General features: G+C 40.2%; 2 protein-coding genes across 3 annotated transcripts in view; one reads left to right on the top strand and one right to left on the bottom strand.

The window, feature by feature from the left end:
- The first annotated feature begins 128 nt into the window (after positions 1-128).
- cluap1 (clusterin associated protein 1) lies at positions 129-13,892 on the top strand. 2 transcript variants are annotated; one of them, XM_034926958.2, is made up of 13 exons: positions 129-512; positions 727-878; positions 1,230-1,341; positions 2,134-2,218; positions 4,486-4,665; positions 5,996-6,091; positions 6,493-6,576; positions 6,957-7,090; positions 8,192-8,333; positions 9,066-9,138; positions 10,211-10,321; positions 10,579-10,631; positions 12,287-13,892. In XM_034926958.2, the coding sequence occupies exons 2-13, from the start codon at positions 857-859 to the stop codon at positions 12,458-12,460; spliced, it is 1,266 nt and encodes a 421-aa protein (XP_034782849.1). In that variant the 5' UTR covers positions 129-512; positions 727-856; the 3' UTR covers positions 12,461-13,892. The 2 variants fall into 2 exon arrangements, with proteins under 2 accessions (XP_034782849.1, XP_034782851.1); XM_034926960.2 differs by having other exon boundaries at positions 129-455.
- The window catches only part of LOC117418483 (NLR family CARD domain-containing protein 3), a 16,355-nt gene continuing 14,052 nt past the window's right edge, over positions 13,892-16,194 (bottom strand). The window contains exons 14-19 of the mRNA XM_034926957.2: positions 15,812-15,895; positions 15,552-15,635; positions 15,375-15,458; positions 15,110-15,193; positions 14,687-14,770; positions 13,892-14,580 (exon numbers count right to left, since the gene is read on the bottom strand). Coding sequence (XP_034782848.2) covers positions 14,490-14,580; positions 14,687-14,770; positions 15,110-15,193; positions 15,375-15,458; positions 15,552-15,635; positions 15,812-15,895 — 511 coding nt within the window. The 3' untranslated portion in view covers positions 13,892-14,489. The remainder of the gene's footprint in view (positions 14,581-14,686; positions 14,771-15,109; positions 15,194-15,374; positions 15,459-15,551; positions 15,636-15,811; positions 15,896-16,194) is intronic.

The raw sequence follows: 16,194 nt of genomic DNA on the forward strand, positions 1-16,194 counted from the left end.
TCTCTCAAGACAGTTTCCTAATAAATCTGAATTAAGACTTTCAAAAATATACCATTTTTTTCCCCTCCCTGGTAGCGTAGCACGTGTCTCAGAGATTCCCATAATAAAGATTCCCAAGACAGACAATGAGGATGTCGACATTATCCAGTTTTTAATGGATTTGCTCCCGGGTGCCTTGGTGGACTGTGGAAGATATACGTTATACAGTTAGGCTACCACCTTCCTTCTCTGCACTCTATCTAGTTCGTCAGAAAATTCATTGACAGTCCGATCCAGACGACAAAGAACACAAAGGCGTCAAGTCAACACTTTACATTTCGCGTCCGCTTTTGCCGTTGAGAAATGTCTTTTCACAGTTTCCGTAGTAGGGGTTTGGTTTGGCTTCCATGGTGACGGCGGCGAAGCTGTGGATGGACAACAAAAACAGGCCTGGTTCTGTTCGAAACGTAAACAAAGTAAATTAAAAACGCTTAGAATATTTTTTAAAGAAACTACAGTAGTGAAATTCACAGGTAACATATCATTAAAATCTACGAAAGACTTACTAACTAATGTTATTCCTGGTTCCAGTGTGTAGCTGTTAACAAATACTTGTTAAAACACACAGCATTGTTTCCTTTGGCATAGCGTACCATAACAACAAACGCGGTTCTCTATAAATATATACGGAATTAATGGGAAATGAAATCGGATACAGTTAAATTCAATTCTCTCTTTGTGTTACAGGCTCTGAGAATCACAGAAGCGCACCGCAGTGAAATACTGTCCAGCTGGCTCACAAAAGACCTTCTGCGTAGTGACGGATTGACAGGGAATACTGTAAAAGGTTTAGGGCTTACCAGCAAGATCTGGCACCATGTCCTTCAGAGACTTAAGAAGTAAGTACAGAAATCTGCTGTATGTTTTGAGTCATTTCCACTTGTCATTGACAGTCAGTTTTTTATGTGGTCCTGTTGTGCAGGTATATCCAGGGTGACACATGCAGGTTAAAATCCAGGGAAGTCATTACACTGCTGTAGACAATCTCTCTCTGTGGCTGTGACAGGCTGGAAAAATGAGTTTTTGGGGTCCAACAGAGCCCAAGACTGTTGGTGAGAGTACCGCAGTTACAATATTAAACCCAATCAAAGTTTATTCCTGTCTTTCCTTGGCAGAAATGATGTGCTACCCCCAGCACTTCAAAGAAAGCCCTTGTGTGCTATGCGATGGTCTTTGTATTGTTGTTCTAGATTTTACAGAGATGATGAGGTCTCTGGGTTACCCCCGGCTCATATCCATGGAGAATTTTAGGACGCCAAACTTCTCCCTGGTAGCAGAGATCCTGATCTGGCTTGTCAAAAGGTTTGTCTTTTTTTGTTTTTACAGTGATATATTTTCCAGGATCCTTTTGTTTTAAATAAATGGCTCAGGGCAGACTATTAAAAACAGCTAGTAATAGGCTAAGTTGTAGAAGTACCACACATAACCGTAAAATAACTTGTACGCTGTTGTCCAAACTTTTATTGGCTATTGTCTCATCTCATATTCAGTAACAGTATGCACACCGGAGTGTGTTGAAAGTCTGTTTTTTTTTTCTTTAGTAAGATGTATATCCCTGCTGTTTTTGTTATTTTTTATTACCCTCTTCAGGCTACTGGAACACTGTCCCTGAAATTAGCAAAACCTCCATCAGCATGGTTATATATAAATCCAAAATGAATAAAAACTAAATTAAGCCGCAGTAAATGTTTCCATTAGTATGAGGAAATCTGTGTTAATGAGGCACAAAACTTGAGCTTGTGAAAGGTTTTGGTCATTTTGTTAAATATGTTTTTTTTTTTTTTTTTTTTTTTTTAACAGAAATTACACAACCTATATTCATTTTCAAGAACTGAATGTTCTTTATTTGGCAAACACTACCACGCAGTAATTGAAGTTCTCTATTAGTCAACAGTGGTACAAAAACACATTATAAAAGATTAAACAAACCAAAAAAATCAATTTATTGTGCAAAACATCTGTCCAAACTAGGATTGGGCCATTCAATGATGTGCACATTTTTATTCTGTAAGTCTGAAATACACAAACTCATTTTCAAAGAACCCTTTTAGCATCCTGAAGTAAATGTCTCAAAAATTGTTTTTTCCACAAAAGGTACGAGCCACAGATGGAAATCCCCACTGATGTGGACACAGAACAGGACCGCGTTTTCTTCATCAAAGCAGTTGCTCAGTTCATGGTAAGGTAAATGTGCTAAAGTATGTTTTTGAAACATGTTCTTGTTGATCTCTTTCCCACTTTCAAGGTGACATGTACTTACTTTGCAGATAGTGTACTACAATGTATTTCCCTGTTTGCACCCAGTCTATGTGCTCAAACAGCAATGAACTAATTTCTTGCTGAGGGACAGGAGAACAATCAAAGGAGTAGCTTCTTCATTGAGAGTGGTTTCTAAACAGGATTTGACACAGTGTTTAAAATAATTTAATTTCAAACCTCAAGCATGGCACACATGTCCTCCTTGATCACGGAAATAAATAATGTGAGCTATTCAGTAAATTGAAGTGATTATTGAAGGGTTAGAATTGGCTAAGCAGCCACTGTCACAAATCAGTAATCAAGAACGCTAAGAACCGTTGTTTATGTAGAACATTGAAAGTAAAATACAGCTGCCATTATGTTTTTTTTACTCTTCTGCTGTTGAACATAGTATTCAATCAATTTGCGCATCCTTCTCATCATTACCTTTACTGCTCTTGCAGTGCCACTTCAAGTCATTTCCATTCTAAAGTAGAGCATTGTTTTGATGCAAGATTCAGCTTTAGAGATCAGAATTCACCAGGCAGGCCCGGTGATCACAGAGAGTCACAGTGATTTCACTGCCCACCTATGTACAGGATAAGTGTTTTTTCTTTCTTTCAATGTGTTTGTATAGATTTCTGCAGGCTCAGTTTTCACCAGTGATTTAGTCAGAAAACACATGGAGCATTTTGTCTGTACAGTAATCTGTGAGATACAATGAGACGAATGCTGAGAACATTCTCATTGCTGTTCCTGCGATTCTGCTTCTCCCCACTCTAAGAGGGGTACGGCTTTTAAAAGCAATAGGGACAATATAATAGACATCCAAATTCTCAAGTACTGTCAGATCAGAACAGAAGCGATTGTCACAAACTGCTTGGTTTCATGGTAAGTCACAGTGTCTACTCACGCACTCTGTGTATTGGAATTCAGCTGTCCTTTCAGCCAGTCCGAGATTAGTGCAGGATAGTGGAAACCAGTAAGAATATTGTTCTGTGTTCTGAAGGGTGTGGTCCTGTTGTGTGCCCATCTATCATATTCGTGCTATTTATCAGTTGAGTCAGGGGCTGTAAATGTTACAGATCCACATATTCACATATAAACTTCACATACGTAGTCTTCATTGCACCCTTACAGAAGTCTGCCATAGTCAAAACATAGCAAAGTCTAATAAAGAATAGTGAAAGCATGGTAAAGAATAGGTAAGCATTGTAAAGCCCAGAAAGGTACGGTAAAGCATATGAAAAAAACTTAGCAAACTATGGCAAATGCATACTATAGCCAGGGGAAAAGCATATACAAATTGCAAAATGACCATGGTAACTTTTGTAAAGGCAGTGCTGTGCTGGTAGTATATTTAATCTAATGTTCTCTTTCCAAATTGATTTAAATCAGATCCAAAATAAACCTTAACTCAAAACAAATTACTTAAAAATCCATTGCAGCTTTTAACAGCTTTTTATATCTATTTCCAGGAAAATGGAATGCATTGCATTATCTGCCTCAGTAGTGAAAGAACAGTGTATAGTTAAAAAAAAATATATATATAAACAAATACAAATTAAGATTTAAAAAATCTAGAGCAAGGAAACAAGTCCAGAGTGGCAATTTCCAATCTGATGAATGTTTTTAGTAATGCAATGTGTAACACATGGCATGCTTATTAATTTGCATCAAAATGCAGCTGGCAGTCTGACAATTTGAAAATGACCATAATTGTCACTTCCCATAAATAAGAAGCAGGATTCAACAATGATAAATGCCTTCCAACAATTCTCATCAATAGCCAAGTTGTTACCGTGAGGCGTATACATTTAATGGAACAGCTCAAGGTCGCTTGTTGTCAATAGCAATTAAAAGATTGTATTATCATACAGCATTCAGACTGAAGGTCAGATGATGCGCTGAGATTTTTCATCGGCTAATACAGGTCATCATTCACGGCAACAACATCTGTTTTTCATTAACCATACAATGGTTAATGAAAAAGGGGAGCAAGCTGAACATTATTTTCGTAGGGTCTAGCAACCCCAGTATCCCTTTTGTTTAACTGTATGCTGTTTGCATTTATACATCTGGAAAATAAATGTAACGGCTATGATATTGTAGAAGGCTGTCCTGATTTAATAGATGAGAGGACAGTATCGGATATGCTGGGCAGCCCATGCAGATTGCCCTTCATGACCTTTTTGTATTTTTTTGCAGGCTACAAAGGCACACATTAAGCTCAACACAAAACGCCTGTACCAGGCTGACGGCTATGCGGTGAAGGAGATGCTGAAAATCACTGCCTTGCTTTATAATGCTATGAAGACCAAGGGAATGGACAGTGGGGATAAAGCAGAGGAGGAAACTAACAAGTTCAAGTTTGACCTTGGCTCTAAGGTGAGTGGGATTGGGATAAAATATCAGCCCTCTGTTTTCTTCACTTGAGTGTGGGGTAATGGGTTAAAGAGAGCAAGCAAAGTGGGTAACCAGCCAGTCCCTCAATAAAGGTTACTGTAGCAGGGCTACTGAGTGTATTCTTGTTCACATGGGAAAAGGTAGACACTGAAATATTTTCTCCTAGATAGGTATTCCCTTCTGTGTTTAAAAAAAAAAAAAAAAAAAAAAAGTGTAATGTATTTTTGTCAGTTAAATGCTTTTGTAAAATATTTATTCTTAATGAGGTGTTCTTGAGGGTTCCAGAATCTAGGTCACATTGACTCACTTTTGCATAATCTTCAAAACCAAAGGTAAGCATTATAAAGCCCAGAAAGATATGGCAAACTGTGGATAATTGTGGTAAATGCATAGGATAACTGTGGTAAATGCATAGTATAACTGCGGTAAATGCATAGTATAACTGCGGTAAATGCATAGTATAATTGTGGATAACTGGTAAATGCATAGTATAATCAAAACCGCTAGCAAGGTCATTTTTATGTCTTCTAAGAAGTCATGTCTTGGTGTCCTGGAAGCACTGTCCTTTAGACCGGGTGGGGGGAGGCATTGCCGTCCCCTGGTCTTGATTTGAACTGGGAAATTGAAATCCTGCCAGTCAGCAGTTTAAAACCATGACCGACTGTACAGCTGCAGAAAGCAAGCCAATTGATTTCCCACTGAGTACCACTTGCCCCCTTCGTGTCATTTTTTCCACATGGCTATTACTAGCTCTCCCCTGTTAACATTTTAAACTACCCCATGACTGAAATGTATTTTTGTCAGTTAAATGCTTTCAGCAGTCATCCAGTCATTTCAATCAGCCTCACTAGGACACAGCTGTCTGCTCAGCAGTCAGCCAGCCATTTTAACCAGCCTCACTAGGACACAGCTGTCTGCTCAGCAGTCAGCCAACCATTTCAATCAGCCTCACTAGGACACAGCTGTCTGCTCAGCAGTCAGCCAGCCATTTTAGGTCTCCTCTGGCTGTAATTTCCAGTCTGTCAGAGTGTAATATGCTGCACAGGTATGTTTCCCACTCTAGGGGGCACACATGCCTGATCTCTCTGTTCTGAAGGCTCGGGTCCTGCTGTGTTTGATTCCATTTGCAGGTTTTGCTAAGAAGTTAGCTCCTTGATTTAAGGACTGTTTGCAGCAGCACTGTTGAGTTTGTGAGACTTATCATGAAGTAAGTCAAGTAGTCCTCCATTTTGGCAAATGCCTTTTTCAGTTAGGTATCCTGAAAGAAATGCTCTGCATCACTAATCTCAGTAATGTTTTCCATACATCTCAGATAGCTGATTTGAAGTCTGCGAGGCAGCTGGCATCAGAGATCACCTCTAAAGGAGCCACTCTGTATGACTTGTTGGGGAAGGAGGTCGACCTGAGGGTGAGCAGGGATCAATAATAAACTTTTTATTTTAATTTTTATTTTATTTAACCTGATATTTAGGTCCAATTTGGAATTTTTTTTTTTTTTAAATTTTTTAAACTTTTACCACTGCTGCTACCAATTATGTTAAATCTGATCTCCTTTTATGCTTTGCCTTTTTCAATGCAGCTGCAGTTTTGATTCGACATCAGCAGCTATGATAAAAACACATTGGAGGATTATGGAAAAATAATCTCTTCGATTACTTGCGATGTTCCTAGCTCTGCAAAAATAATTGGTGTACTGAGCAAAAAAACTAATGAAAACCCACCCTTTATAATTAGTCTCCGCAGGATTACCAGTAACAAATAGCCAATCACAATTCCAAATCAGTGCACACATTTTTTCCCCCTGTGCAGGAAATGAGGACAGCAGCCATTGCAAGACCCCTTGAAATAAACGAGACAGAAAAGGCCTTGAGAGCAGCTGTCAAGGAAGCGTTGGTGAGTGTGGTAAAAGCTGCTTCTGTTTCCACGTTACCCAGCCCAGCCAGCACTGTGACTTTCAACAGGGGTGGAGTGTGCTTCCTTTCTGCTTGGCTGGCATGTCAGCTGTTATATACACTGCCTTTGTAATCTGTATCTATTTACTGTATCTTATTATCTCTACTGGTATTTTACCAGGAGACCCTGGCAAGACAATACAATAAACACAGCAGCATATACACAGCCGTGTATCAGCTAGACAAATGGATTGGGAGCAGATACAGCTGTTTGCAGTTTTGTCCTGTTCGTTTACAAAGACAGCAGGAGACAGTGTAAAATCACAGCATGTGGAATTCAAGATGCTCTCTTGTTTCCCCCCCCCGAACACGCTTCCATAGGAGCACGTCCAGAAGACTAAGGACACGCTGGACAACGTGGCCTCAGACGAAGCCAACCTGGAGGCCAAGATTGAGAAGAAGAAGCTGGAGCTGGAGAGGAACCAGAAACGTCTGCAGACCCTCCAGAGCGTCCGGTGAGACCACGCGGTTTAGTTTTTTAAAACAATGTGGACCCTTTTCATGCCTGTACCTCTGCCTGTCACACCTTGCATGGTGAACATAACAGCCTTGATTCTGCATCTTCACCAAACTTTTATCATAGACTCTTATCCTACTGTAGACGCTCTGGATTGCAATGGGCTATACTTTTTCTTTTCTTTGTGTATGTGCGCTCACTGATTTCTAACTTGTATAGCAGTCTGTCAGCCATTTCAGCAGCTGGGCGTATTAATTTGACATTTTGATTTAATCTTGGACCAGAAGTGTAAAATAAGTAAATAATACAGAGGACAATGTGTGTTACACTGCAGTCAACCACACCTAGCCTTGTATTCTTTTGTTGATCTCAATTGCTGCTGTTTTACCTTCTAAACAGTAAGAGCTGGGAAGCTCATTAATTGCATAACACCTTTTTTCCACTTCTATTATAACACACAGGGCTTTATGGTTTATAGCATAATCATTTTATTCCCCTTCATTACTTTTTCCTAATTAGTTTGTCATTTCCATATAAGAATGTACATTTATTGACTTAATTTGTTATGTAGGGAAATATATTTTCTTCTTCTTAATTTCCACTTGCACCTGAAGAAGAGACCTTTGAGGTTTCCAAAGCTAGTGATTTCATAACAAGTCATCTAATAAACAGTAGCACATCTTCAATTCTATTAAATCACTTTTAAATTCACGAATGTTGTTACTGATTAAAAATGCAATTAAAAAAAAAATCTACATAGTTCATGGCTGTTTAATCTGAATTCTTAGCACAAATAAAGGGGACCAGTTAAAGTAAAAAAAATATATAAATAAATAAATAAATAAAGCCAATAAGAGAGTAAGAAAATTGGTTAGCGCTCATTTAATCTCTGATTTTAGTGTCTGACAGACTGCATTTAAAACGAGAATGGAGAAATTGTTATTCTACATTGTTCAATAGCTGGGGAGTTACTGCAGAATACACTTTTGAAGGTGAAGGATGGAACCAAGGCATTATGAACAGCAGGATTGCAGACAGCAGCCTTGAGCAAGCATTGTCAATCCTAACAGTCGTTGTGACACATTCTGTAACTCCACAGCCCAGCGTTTATGGATGAGTATGAGAAGATCGAGGAAGACCTTCAAAAGCAGTACGAGACGTTCGTAGACAAGTTTCGCAACCTGTGCTACCTGGAACAGCAGCTAGAGGATTATCACAGGGTGGAACAGGAGAGGTTTGAGGTAACAAAGTGCACATGCATTTATTTGTTTTAAAGGATATAGGAAACTATTTTTTTTGTTGTTGTTCTGTATATTCTCTCACAACACCAAACAAACAAAACAAGTGGATCAGCCAAATGCATTAACTGTTAAGACTACTCCCTGTGTTGTAATCCTGCCACGCAGCGCGTTCAACTAGGTTGCCCTTCACGTTGACAAAATGGTCTCAGCTTTGTGAATCCTTGCTGCAAGTTCAATTCACTTAAGTTTTGCACAAAAGAAAAAAAGTTGAAATATTTGAATCCCCAGTTCTCTTCCCTAAATGCTAGTTAGCATTTAGTGCTAAAGAAAAGTGATTTATTGACAGTAATGCATTTTGATCTTTTGTTCCAGATGGTAAGTATAGTGATGAAGTATGTATTACAACTTGAAGCCTAGACACAAGTGTACAAGGCGGTAGTTGAAGTTCATGATGGGGTGCCTTTTTATTAAAAAGTGCTTAGTTACATTATTCTAATGACATCACATTCAACTCAACTGGAGATAGATGTGCAGGATAGAGAGTATGGGTATGTCCATCAATCGTATTTGTTTTGTGTTAATTGGAGGCCCAGAACAGAATTAAAAAGTTCTGTTACATTAAAGTGATTCGATTGATTCTGAGGAAACCATAACAAGATGGTCTGTCTGTGCCAGCCAAATGATAATTTTTGAAGGTAAACGTTTTAATTGCGTCTCTCTGCAAACCGGCAGGAGACTGAGAACACCCTCCGGCTGATGCAGAACAAGCTAAGGGAGGAGGAGAAGAGACTGATGAAGAGTGGGGGTAAGATTCATAAGGTTTAACGAACCCCGATTGTCACTAATCTTGGACTACCTAATGTTACCGAGTACAAATCACGGTCTGTAAAACCACCCCGTAATGTAGATCAGCGGTGCCCAGATACAGCCAAATATTTAATTACTTAACTGAACCAATTACACCTCTATCAGTTAATTTGTTTAATTGATGATCTCTGAAACCTGACATGGAATAGCCCTCGACGACCGGAGGTGTGCACCCCCAATGTACATGGGCCAGAGGGAGTGTTTTTTTTGTTTTTCTTTTTTCAAATATCAATGTTTTGCGAGCGAAGAGAAATAACAGCAGATATCTAGCCAGCCAGGCATATGGCAGTACACTTGGGATATTGCTCCTAATTCAGCAATCAATCCTTCATAGGTAATTATCCTCGGATTCCTCCGACTGGTGTAATCAGCAGACTTATCTTTTAACAGTGGGTTAAAGTGAGCGTTGAGCTGTGTGCTTGTTAACCTTGCATTGCAGTGCATCTACTGATGATTAATTACTGCTCTGTTAATCTGCCAGCTCCAATTGCAGCTAAGGATGCTTTTGGCAAATCTCTTTAATTGCGGATGCAGATAAAGTGGGGCTGTTGTGTTGAGAGGATCATTTTGATGTAATGGTGGTAATACAAGATTCAGAATCATAACTTACTGGCATTTAAGCTACAGTGAAATGCTGTGACCTTTTTGTTAGAATGTTTGTTCACAGTGACATGTTTACGAAATGTGCTAATCCAACAGTTGGGTAGGATTGTTAAGTAATGACCCTAAAAAAAAAGAAAAAGTTCACAATTTCCAATGCTTTTCCTAATAAGCCTTAAAAAAATCAGTAATTTATAAATATAATTCAAGCATGTATGTAAATGAGTTTGCCATGCTTATCCAAAGTCATTATTTTATCTCGCCTAAAATATATAAATGATGGATATGTGGAATACTGGAAGAGACGTTCAGTAGTTTTTCTATCTGTTGGCTGGCACTGAGAAGTGTAGCAGCTGTGGCACAGAAGTTTGCCTTTGCTGATTTGCTGCATTTCTTTTTTGCTAAACCAGGCAAGGAGGATGAGTCGGACATGGAGATCCAGGAAGATGAGGGATCAGACAGTGACATGGAGGACCAGAGACCAACCAAGCCCCGCCTCACCAGGGGCCTCCCCATTCCAGGTACCTCCCCACTCAGGCTGTGCTCCCTCTGCATTAGGAATTCATATTGAAGCAGTCTTTAAGATGAGCTTGCATTTCACTTGTAGTTATTTTACCCCTGATCATTTTTAGTTTGAGTTAGGATTGAAACATGTGTGGAACGAGTGCATCCAGCTCGGGGATGCACTTGTGTAAATCACAGTGTACTGTTCTTGAGTGCGTGTACTGATGTGACTGGTCTGTGTGGGTTTAAGAAAGACGTTCTTCTTTATTCACAGGCAGAGCTGGTGCCCGCATCGTGGGAACAATGCATGGAGGAGACAGTGATGAGGTAGGAGTTACTGAAACTGCAGACCACGTACCTTGTGCACGCCATCTTAGCGAGGAACAGAACGCAGCAGGGCTAGTTGTTAAACAGTTGGTTATGTTAGAGATTCCAAAAATGTATTTTGCAAACTGCATTAATACGTGTAGGAGCCACTGTATTTTATTTGAGTATAAGGTTCAGTACAAACCACGGTAGGCTCCAAGAGTTTCCACCCGTCACAGTAGAGAGAGTTTTCCTGTTTGGCTGTGTTTTCACCCTTCACAACAGAGAGAGTTTTACTGTTTGGCTGTATTTTCACCCTTCTCTTTCCGCCCCTTCTACTCAATTTGTTTTCTTTCCTTTCATCGCGGCTTTTAAAGCTTAAATTGGCAGCAGCTAAGTCACTCGCCGCCCCTCGGAAGAGAGAAAAGGTTGGTGTCAGCAGTCAGGGGCCGGAGCCAAGCTGCAGGCTTCAGCTTCCAATGGGCTTCAAACTGTCCTTGCTGTCGGGGCTGTCTCGGGAAGTCCCCATGGTTTATTTTCAAATGTTTAATATTGTGATTTAAAAAAAAAAAACACACCTAGGAGGGACAGTCGGCCTCTTTTTGCTGTCTTCAAAACGGTTAGTCTCTGGAAAAGGGAAGATCGACCCAAAAGAATGGGATTATTTGGGCCAGGGTACATTGTTTTTTTTAGTAGCCTTTGATTAAGGGGTTTAGTCTGATTTGAGGTTAAAAGTTGGGAGCCCATTGGAAGACAAGTATTTGTAATTATAGGCTAGTTCAAGGGTCTCCGGCCCTGGTCTTGGAGAGCTACTGGGTCTGCTGGTTTTCATTTCAACCAAGTTCTCATTTACTTAATTGCACCAATTATTGGCTTAATTAGTCAAGATTAACATGTGTTCCAGATCTTTAGCCACTGATGATGTAAAGACACCTATAAAATCTGCTGGATAGGGGCGCTCCAGGACCAGGGTTGGAGACCCCTGCTGTACACATTACACCAGTGTGTGTGTGTGTGTGTGTTTATATGTTGTGTGCCACAAAAACAATAGCTGTAAACCCAAGTAAGGTAGATTCCCAGGTAGTCCTTGCAGTAGCATACACCAGGGAGCTTGCCGCTACACCCCACAGTGTAACTAATTCTCAGCCGGTGCACAAAGTTGCAGTGGTACAGCCTAATTTGGACCAGAGTATAAAAGTAGGGTTACTCATGTTGATAAAATGACATAAAAAATGTAATTTAAAAGAAGTTTGAAACAATTCTTGCAACGCACCCTTTTACAATTCAGGAAAATGCATTTAAAAATACAGTGGCCTCGTTATTTACTTTAGCAATCCGTATAGCTGACACATCTTTTAAAAATATTATGCATTTTATTGTTGTTTTTTAATTTTTATTATTTTATATCATACGGAGATCTGTGACAGTTAAGACTTTTAAATATGAAAAGCACGCTATGCCTTTTCAATACCTTATTTAATGTTTCTGCAGAGGTTTATTTAAGGTGTTTTGTTTAAATTCAGCTTCCCTGAAATCTATCGGAATATTTAAAGTCACACCATTTTAGTAACACCACACGGTGTTCTGTTATATAATCAGGATAGGGTACCTTTGAGATCCGCGGTGCGGCTCCTTTGCAAGAGGGACCTGACCTGTGCTTGCTCTCTGATCGGCAGGATGACTCTGAGGACAGCGAGATTGACGTCGACGACGACGATGAAGATGATGGGGAGGACGATGAAGAGCTCAAGGACGCAGTGGACGATCTGGACAGCGTGGACACCCCTCCGTCCAAACCCCGGGGGTCCCGCAAGCCCGAACCGCAGGAGGAGAGTGACAACGACTTCTGAACTCAACCCATTCACACGCACACACAAACACACACACACACACACACACACACACACACACACACACACACACACACACACTCACACTCTCTCCAAATCACAAACTCATACTGGTCCTGTCTCAGTGCACACAGTCCTGGGTTTCAGAACTGCCCTGGTTTATGTTCATTATTGAAATGACCAGCTAGGTAGGTGCTAGGAATGAGAGCAATGATTGTGCAATATTTAGGAAGCATGGATAGGACATTGTGTATGGGGAATTTTCTATTAGGGCCTGTTCATGTAGCTAGGGCCCTGGCTCCTGTTAATTTAAATAATAGACCTTATTGAGGGGATTTGTGAATCCCAGCAGGACTAGAGTGAGTTTCCAACGCTCCCATGGTGGTGCAGAGCTGTGTGTTTTTAAAACAGAGAATTTATTCCAGCCACCATTACTTAATAACTACAAACTGTCTTCCTGCATCTGTAAGTTACTTTCTTTCCTGTCGACATTAGAGATTAAAAAGAATCAAATCGTGAAACCATACTACTTTAAATACAAACTTTTTTTTATATCCTTTATTTATTTATATTTTAAATGATAACTATAACATTTGCTTTTACATAACACTGATTATTACAAATACTTAAAGGCATAATATGATATTTTGTACTTTACCGTTAAATAAAATATATATTGAAAAAAACAAAAAAACACACACGTACAAAAGAGCATATCTCTTTAAAAAAAAAATTAAATTAAAAAAAAAGTGTATTACAAAAATGAACACTGACAAAAAATATAGAGAAGATGCCCACCTTTTCTATATACATGGTCAGATACAGTAGATAAGAGGTGCAGATTGGTTTGATTGTTATGTTAACATGTGAGAAGTTAAATTCCTGGGGGGAAAAATACCTTATTGATATTAACAGTAACCAGTATGCAAGCTCCAGTTAAGAAACTCTCAATGGTAAGACATTTAGCAATACTAAAAGAAATGATATTGTATCTAACTTTTTGACAGCATGATGGTACATTGTGCCATTATGAGTTTCACTTGGACCGAACAGAAGAGTTTCCCCCAATCGATTTAACAAGAAAAGTTAATTTTACTGCACTGAAAAAAAAAGCTGGTTTTAAGAAGCATGAAGGAAGCTGGAATGAGAAGGGATTTGTGTTGGTGAATGCACAGAGTGATTCTGCATTACTTAAGAGTATTTGATTGACGTTCCAGAAGATTGTGTATGATATTTGTATGCTTTCAGTAGAAGCAGTGGAATGCTACCTGGATGAACAAAAAAACGCAATCTCTATTATATATATATTTTTTTCAGTCTATCCATTTACAAGTGGCTAAGGTCATCTACACAGACATTCAGGAAATTAATAAAAAACAATAATAAACCAATCAAACATCAAATCTGACTTACATTCAAAAACTAGGCAGATGGTGAACCCTTGAACTCCCCAGAATTGCTTCTGTTCCGGTTGCAGTGTTACGGTTTACAGACTGAGCTCTGTGACTTGCGCAGGGACTTCTCTCTGAATGAATATGGCGCTTGCTGGAGTTTTTCTGTATGTGTGTTTAGGATGAGCTCCTCCGTCCTCTGCTGCTCTCTGTCACACACAGGCAGGGGGGGCTACAAAGTGTTGGAAGGTATTTCATATCTCATATCGCCTGGACAGTGAACCAGGTCTGCCAAGTTGCTTTCAGTGCCTTAAAAGGTGCTTCTGTGTATGTGAGTGATGGAGTTAAATTTGCAAATGATAAAAGTGATAAAACTTGGGAACTGAAGTTCTCAGTCTATTCTCAGAGCAGGCTTGTGCAGCATTCAGTGTCCCCATCAACATACACTTCCACCCTGGGTCTATGCCTATGAGAGTGCCATCCTTTCCATGCTTTCCCTGAGCTGAGACCAAGCAGAACTGATTCCAGGTACCCCTACCAAATCAGCCAGCAGATAAGACTTAACTTAGTCTGAGGGATCCCCGGACAGAACGCCACTGCACCTCCTAACCGATGCCACGCAGGTCGTCCAGCCCGGTTCAGATCTTCACCACGCAGTCGGGCGACTTTGTTTTGATGGCATCAGAAATCATCTTCGCCCCAGACTCTCCGATCGAGTTACCTTGAAGACTGGAACAAGATGAGGCACGAAAGGAGTTAAACAGCTCGCTGCGTGTACTGTAATGAAACCGAATGCACCGCCTGTCGTAACCTACTTTATGCCATAAGTACTTACTTTATATAGGTGAGACGATGGTCTCCAGTGAGGGCTTTAGCAATAAATATGGCTCCATCCATCCCCAGTGAGTTCTCCTGAAGACTTTTGAAAGTAGAAGGCATATTAATAGCAGATCCTCGCGTGGGTTAAAATGTTTGTGCAATATGAGAAAAAAATATTCTAAAAGTTAAACCAAGTAAAAAAAAAAAAAAATAAGTAAAAAAAAAAAAAGAAAAAACCTGCAAAAACAGAATGTGTTGTATCATTTACAAGCCTTCTGATTAGAACACAGTGGAAATGTTATTTAGACTCCTTTAATTACAGCTGGCTTATTTTTGCTATTGACCCATTTTATTTGAAAGCTTTTCTCACAACGGATCTTGACTAACTGGATGTTTGTCTCTGAAGGGAGACACAGCGAGGCAGAGCCTAATCACTTACTTTAGGGACCTGAGCGTGTCGTTTATTTTTAGTGCGTTGGACATTGCTTTGGCTCCTTCCATCCCGATGGAATTTCCGCGCAGGCTGGACAGAAAAGAAAAATGATTATGTAATTAAACTGATGGTAGAAGAAAGAACTTTGGGAAGGAAAGAGGTTGATGAAAAGAAGGCTTAATCTAATAAACTTATAAAATGGGATGACACGCCTTTCCGGTACAATAAATTAGTTTTTGTAGAAGGAGTATTATGAGGCGCAGGTACTCACTCAAGAGTGTGCAGGGTCTTGTTCACCCTCAGTGCATCTGCCAGGGCAATGGCTCCCATCACACCCGCCGACACTCCCTGCAGACTGGAGACAAGCAGAGTGAGGTTAGCCCCCCTTGGCTGTCTGAGGTCATCCCCCACCGCTCCCCAGACCCCCCCAAACAGGAAACAGACTCACTAGAGCATGGTGAGGGCGGTGTTGGTCTTGAGAGCGTCTGCCAGGGCAACCATCCCCTCATCCCCAATGGAGTTCTCCTGCAGGCTGCAAACACACACAATCTGAACTGAAGCGTGCCAGTGGCCGAGCTGACGCCTCTCGAGCTGGCTGCGTTCTTATGGTATATTAATTTAATACACAGCAGTCCCTAGAATAACTCTTGCATCCTGTACTGTCCAGGGGCTAGCAGAGAGCACAGGGCGCTAGTGAGAGCTACCTACTCAAGACTCTGGAGGCTGCTGTTGGACTGTAGTGCTTGAGCCAAGGCTTTCGCAGCGTTCGACTTGATGAAGTTCCACTGGAGACTGAAAGACAGACAAGAGAATGCAATCAGGAGCAGCCGTTGATTCTCTCTCTGTCCCACACATCTTGCCGATCTCTGGTGCAGAAAACCATTGTGATGTGTGAAGAATAAATGCACCACCCTCGTTCTGTCTGCATTGGTAGTAAATTAATATTTTGGGGGTACCCCTTTGCAGCTGTGAAATGGCTTGCTGGTTAAAATCCTTTGCATATACTTGATTATCTATTCAGGGATTCCAAGACATTGAAACCTGCACCATACAGAAATACAGAAGAAACCCATGGACATTAATTAGAGCCG

The sequence above is a fragment of the Acipenser ruthenus genome, chromosome 22 (assembly GCF_902713425.1).
Source record: "Acipenser ruthenus chromosome 22, fAciRut3.2 maternal haplotype, whole genome shotgun sequence".
Classification (NCBI taxonomy): domain Eukaryota; kingdom Metazoa; phylum Chordata; class Actinopteri; order Acipenseriformes; family Acipenseridae; genus Acipenser; species Acipenser ruthenus.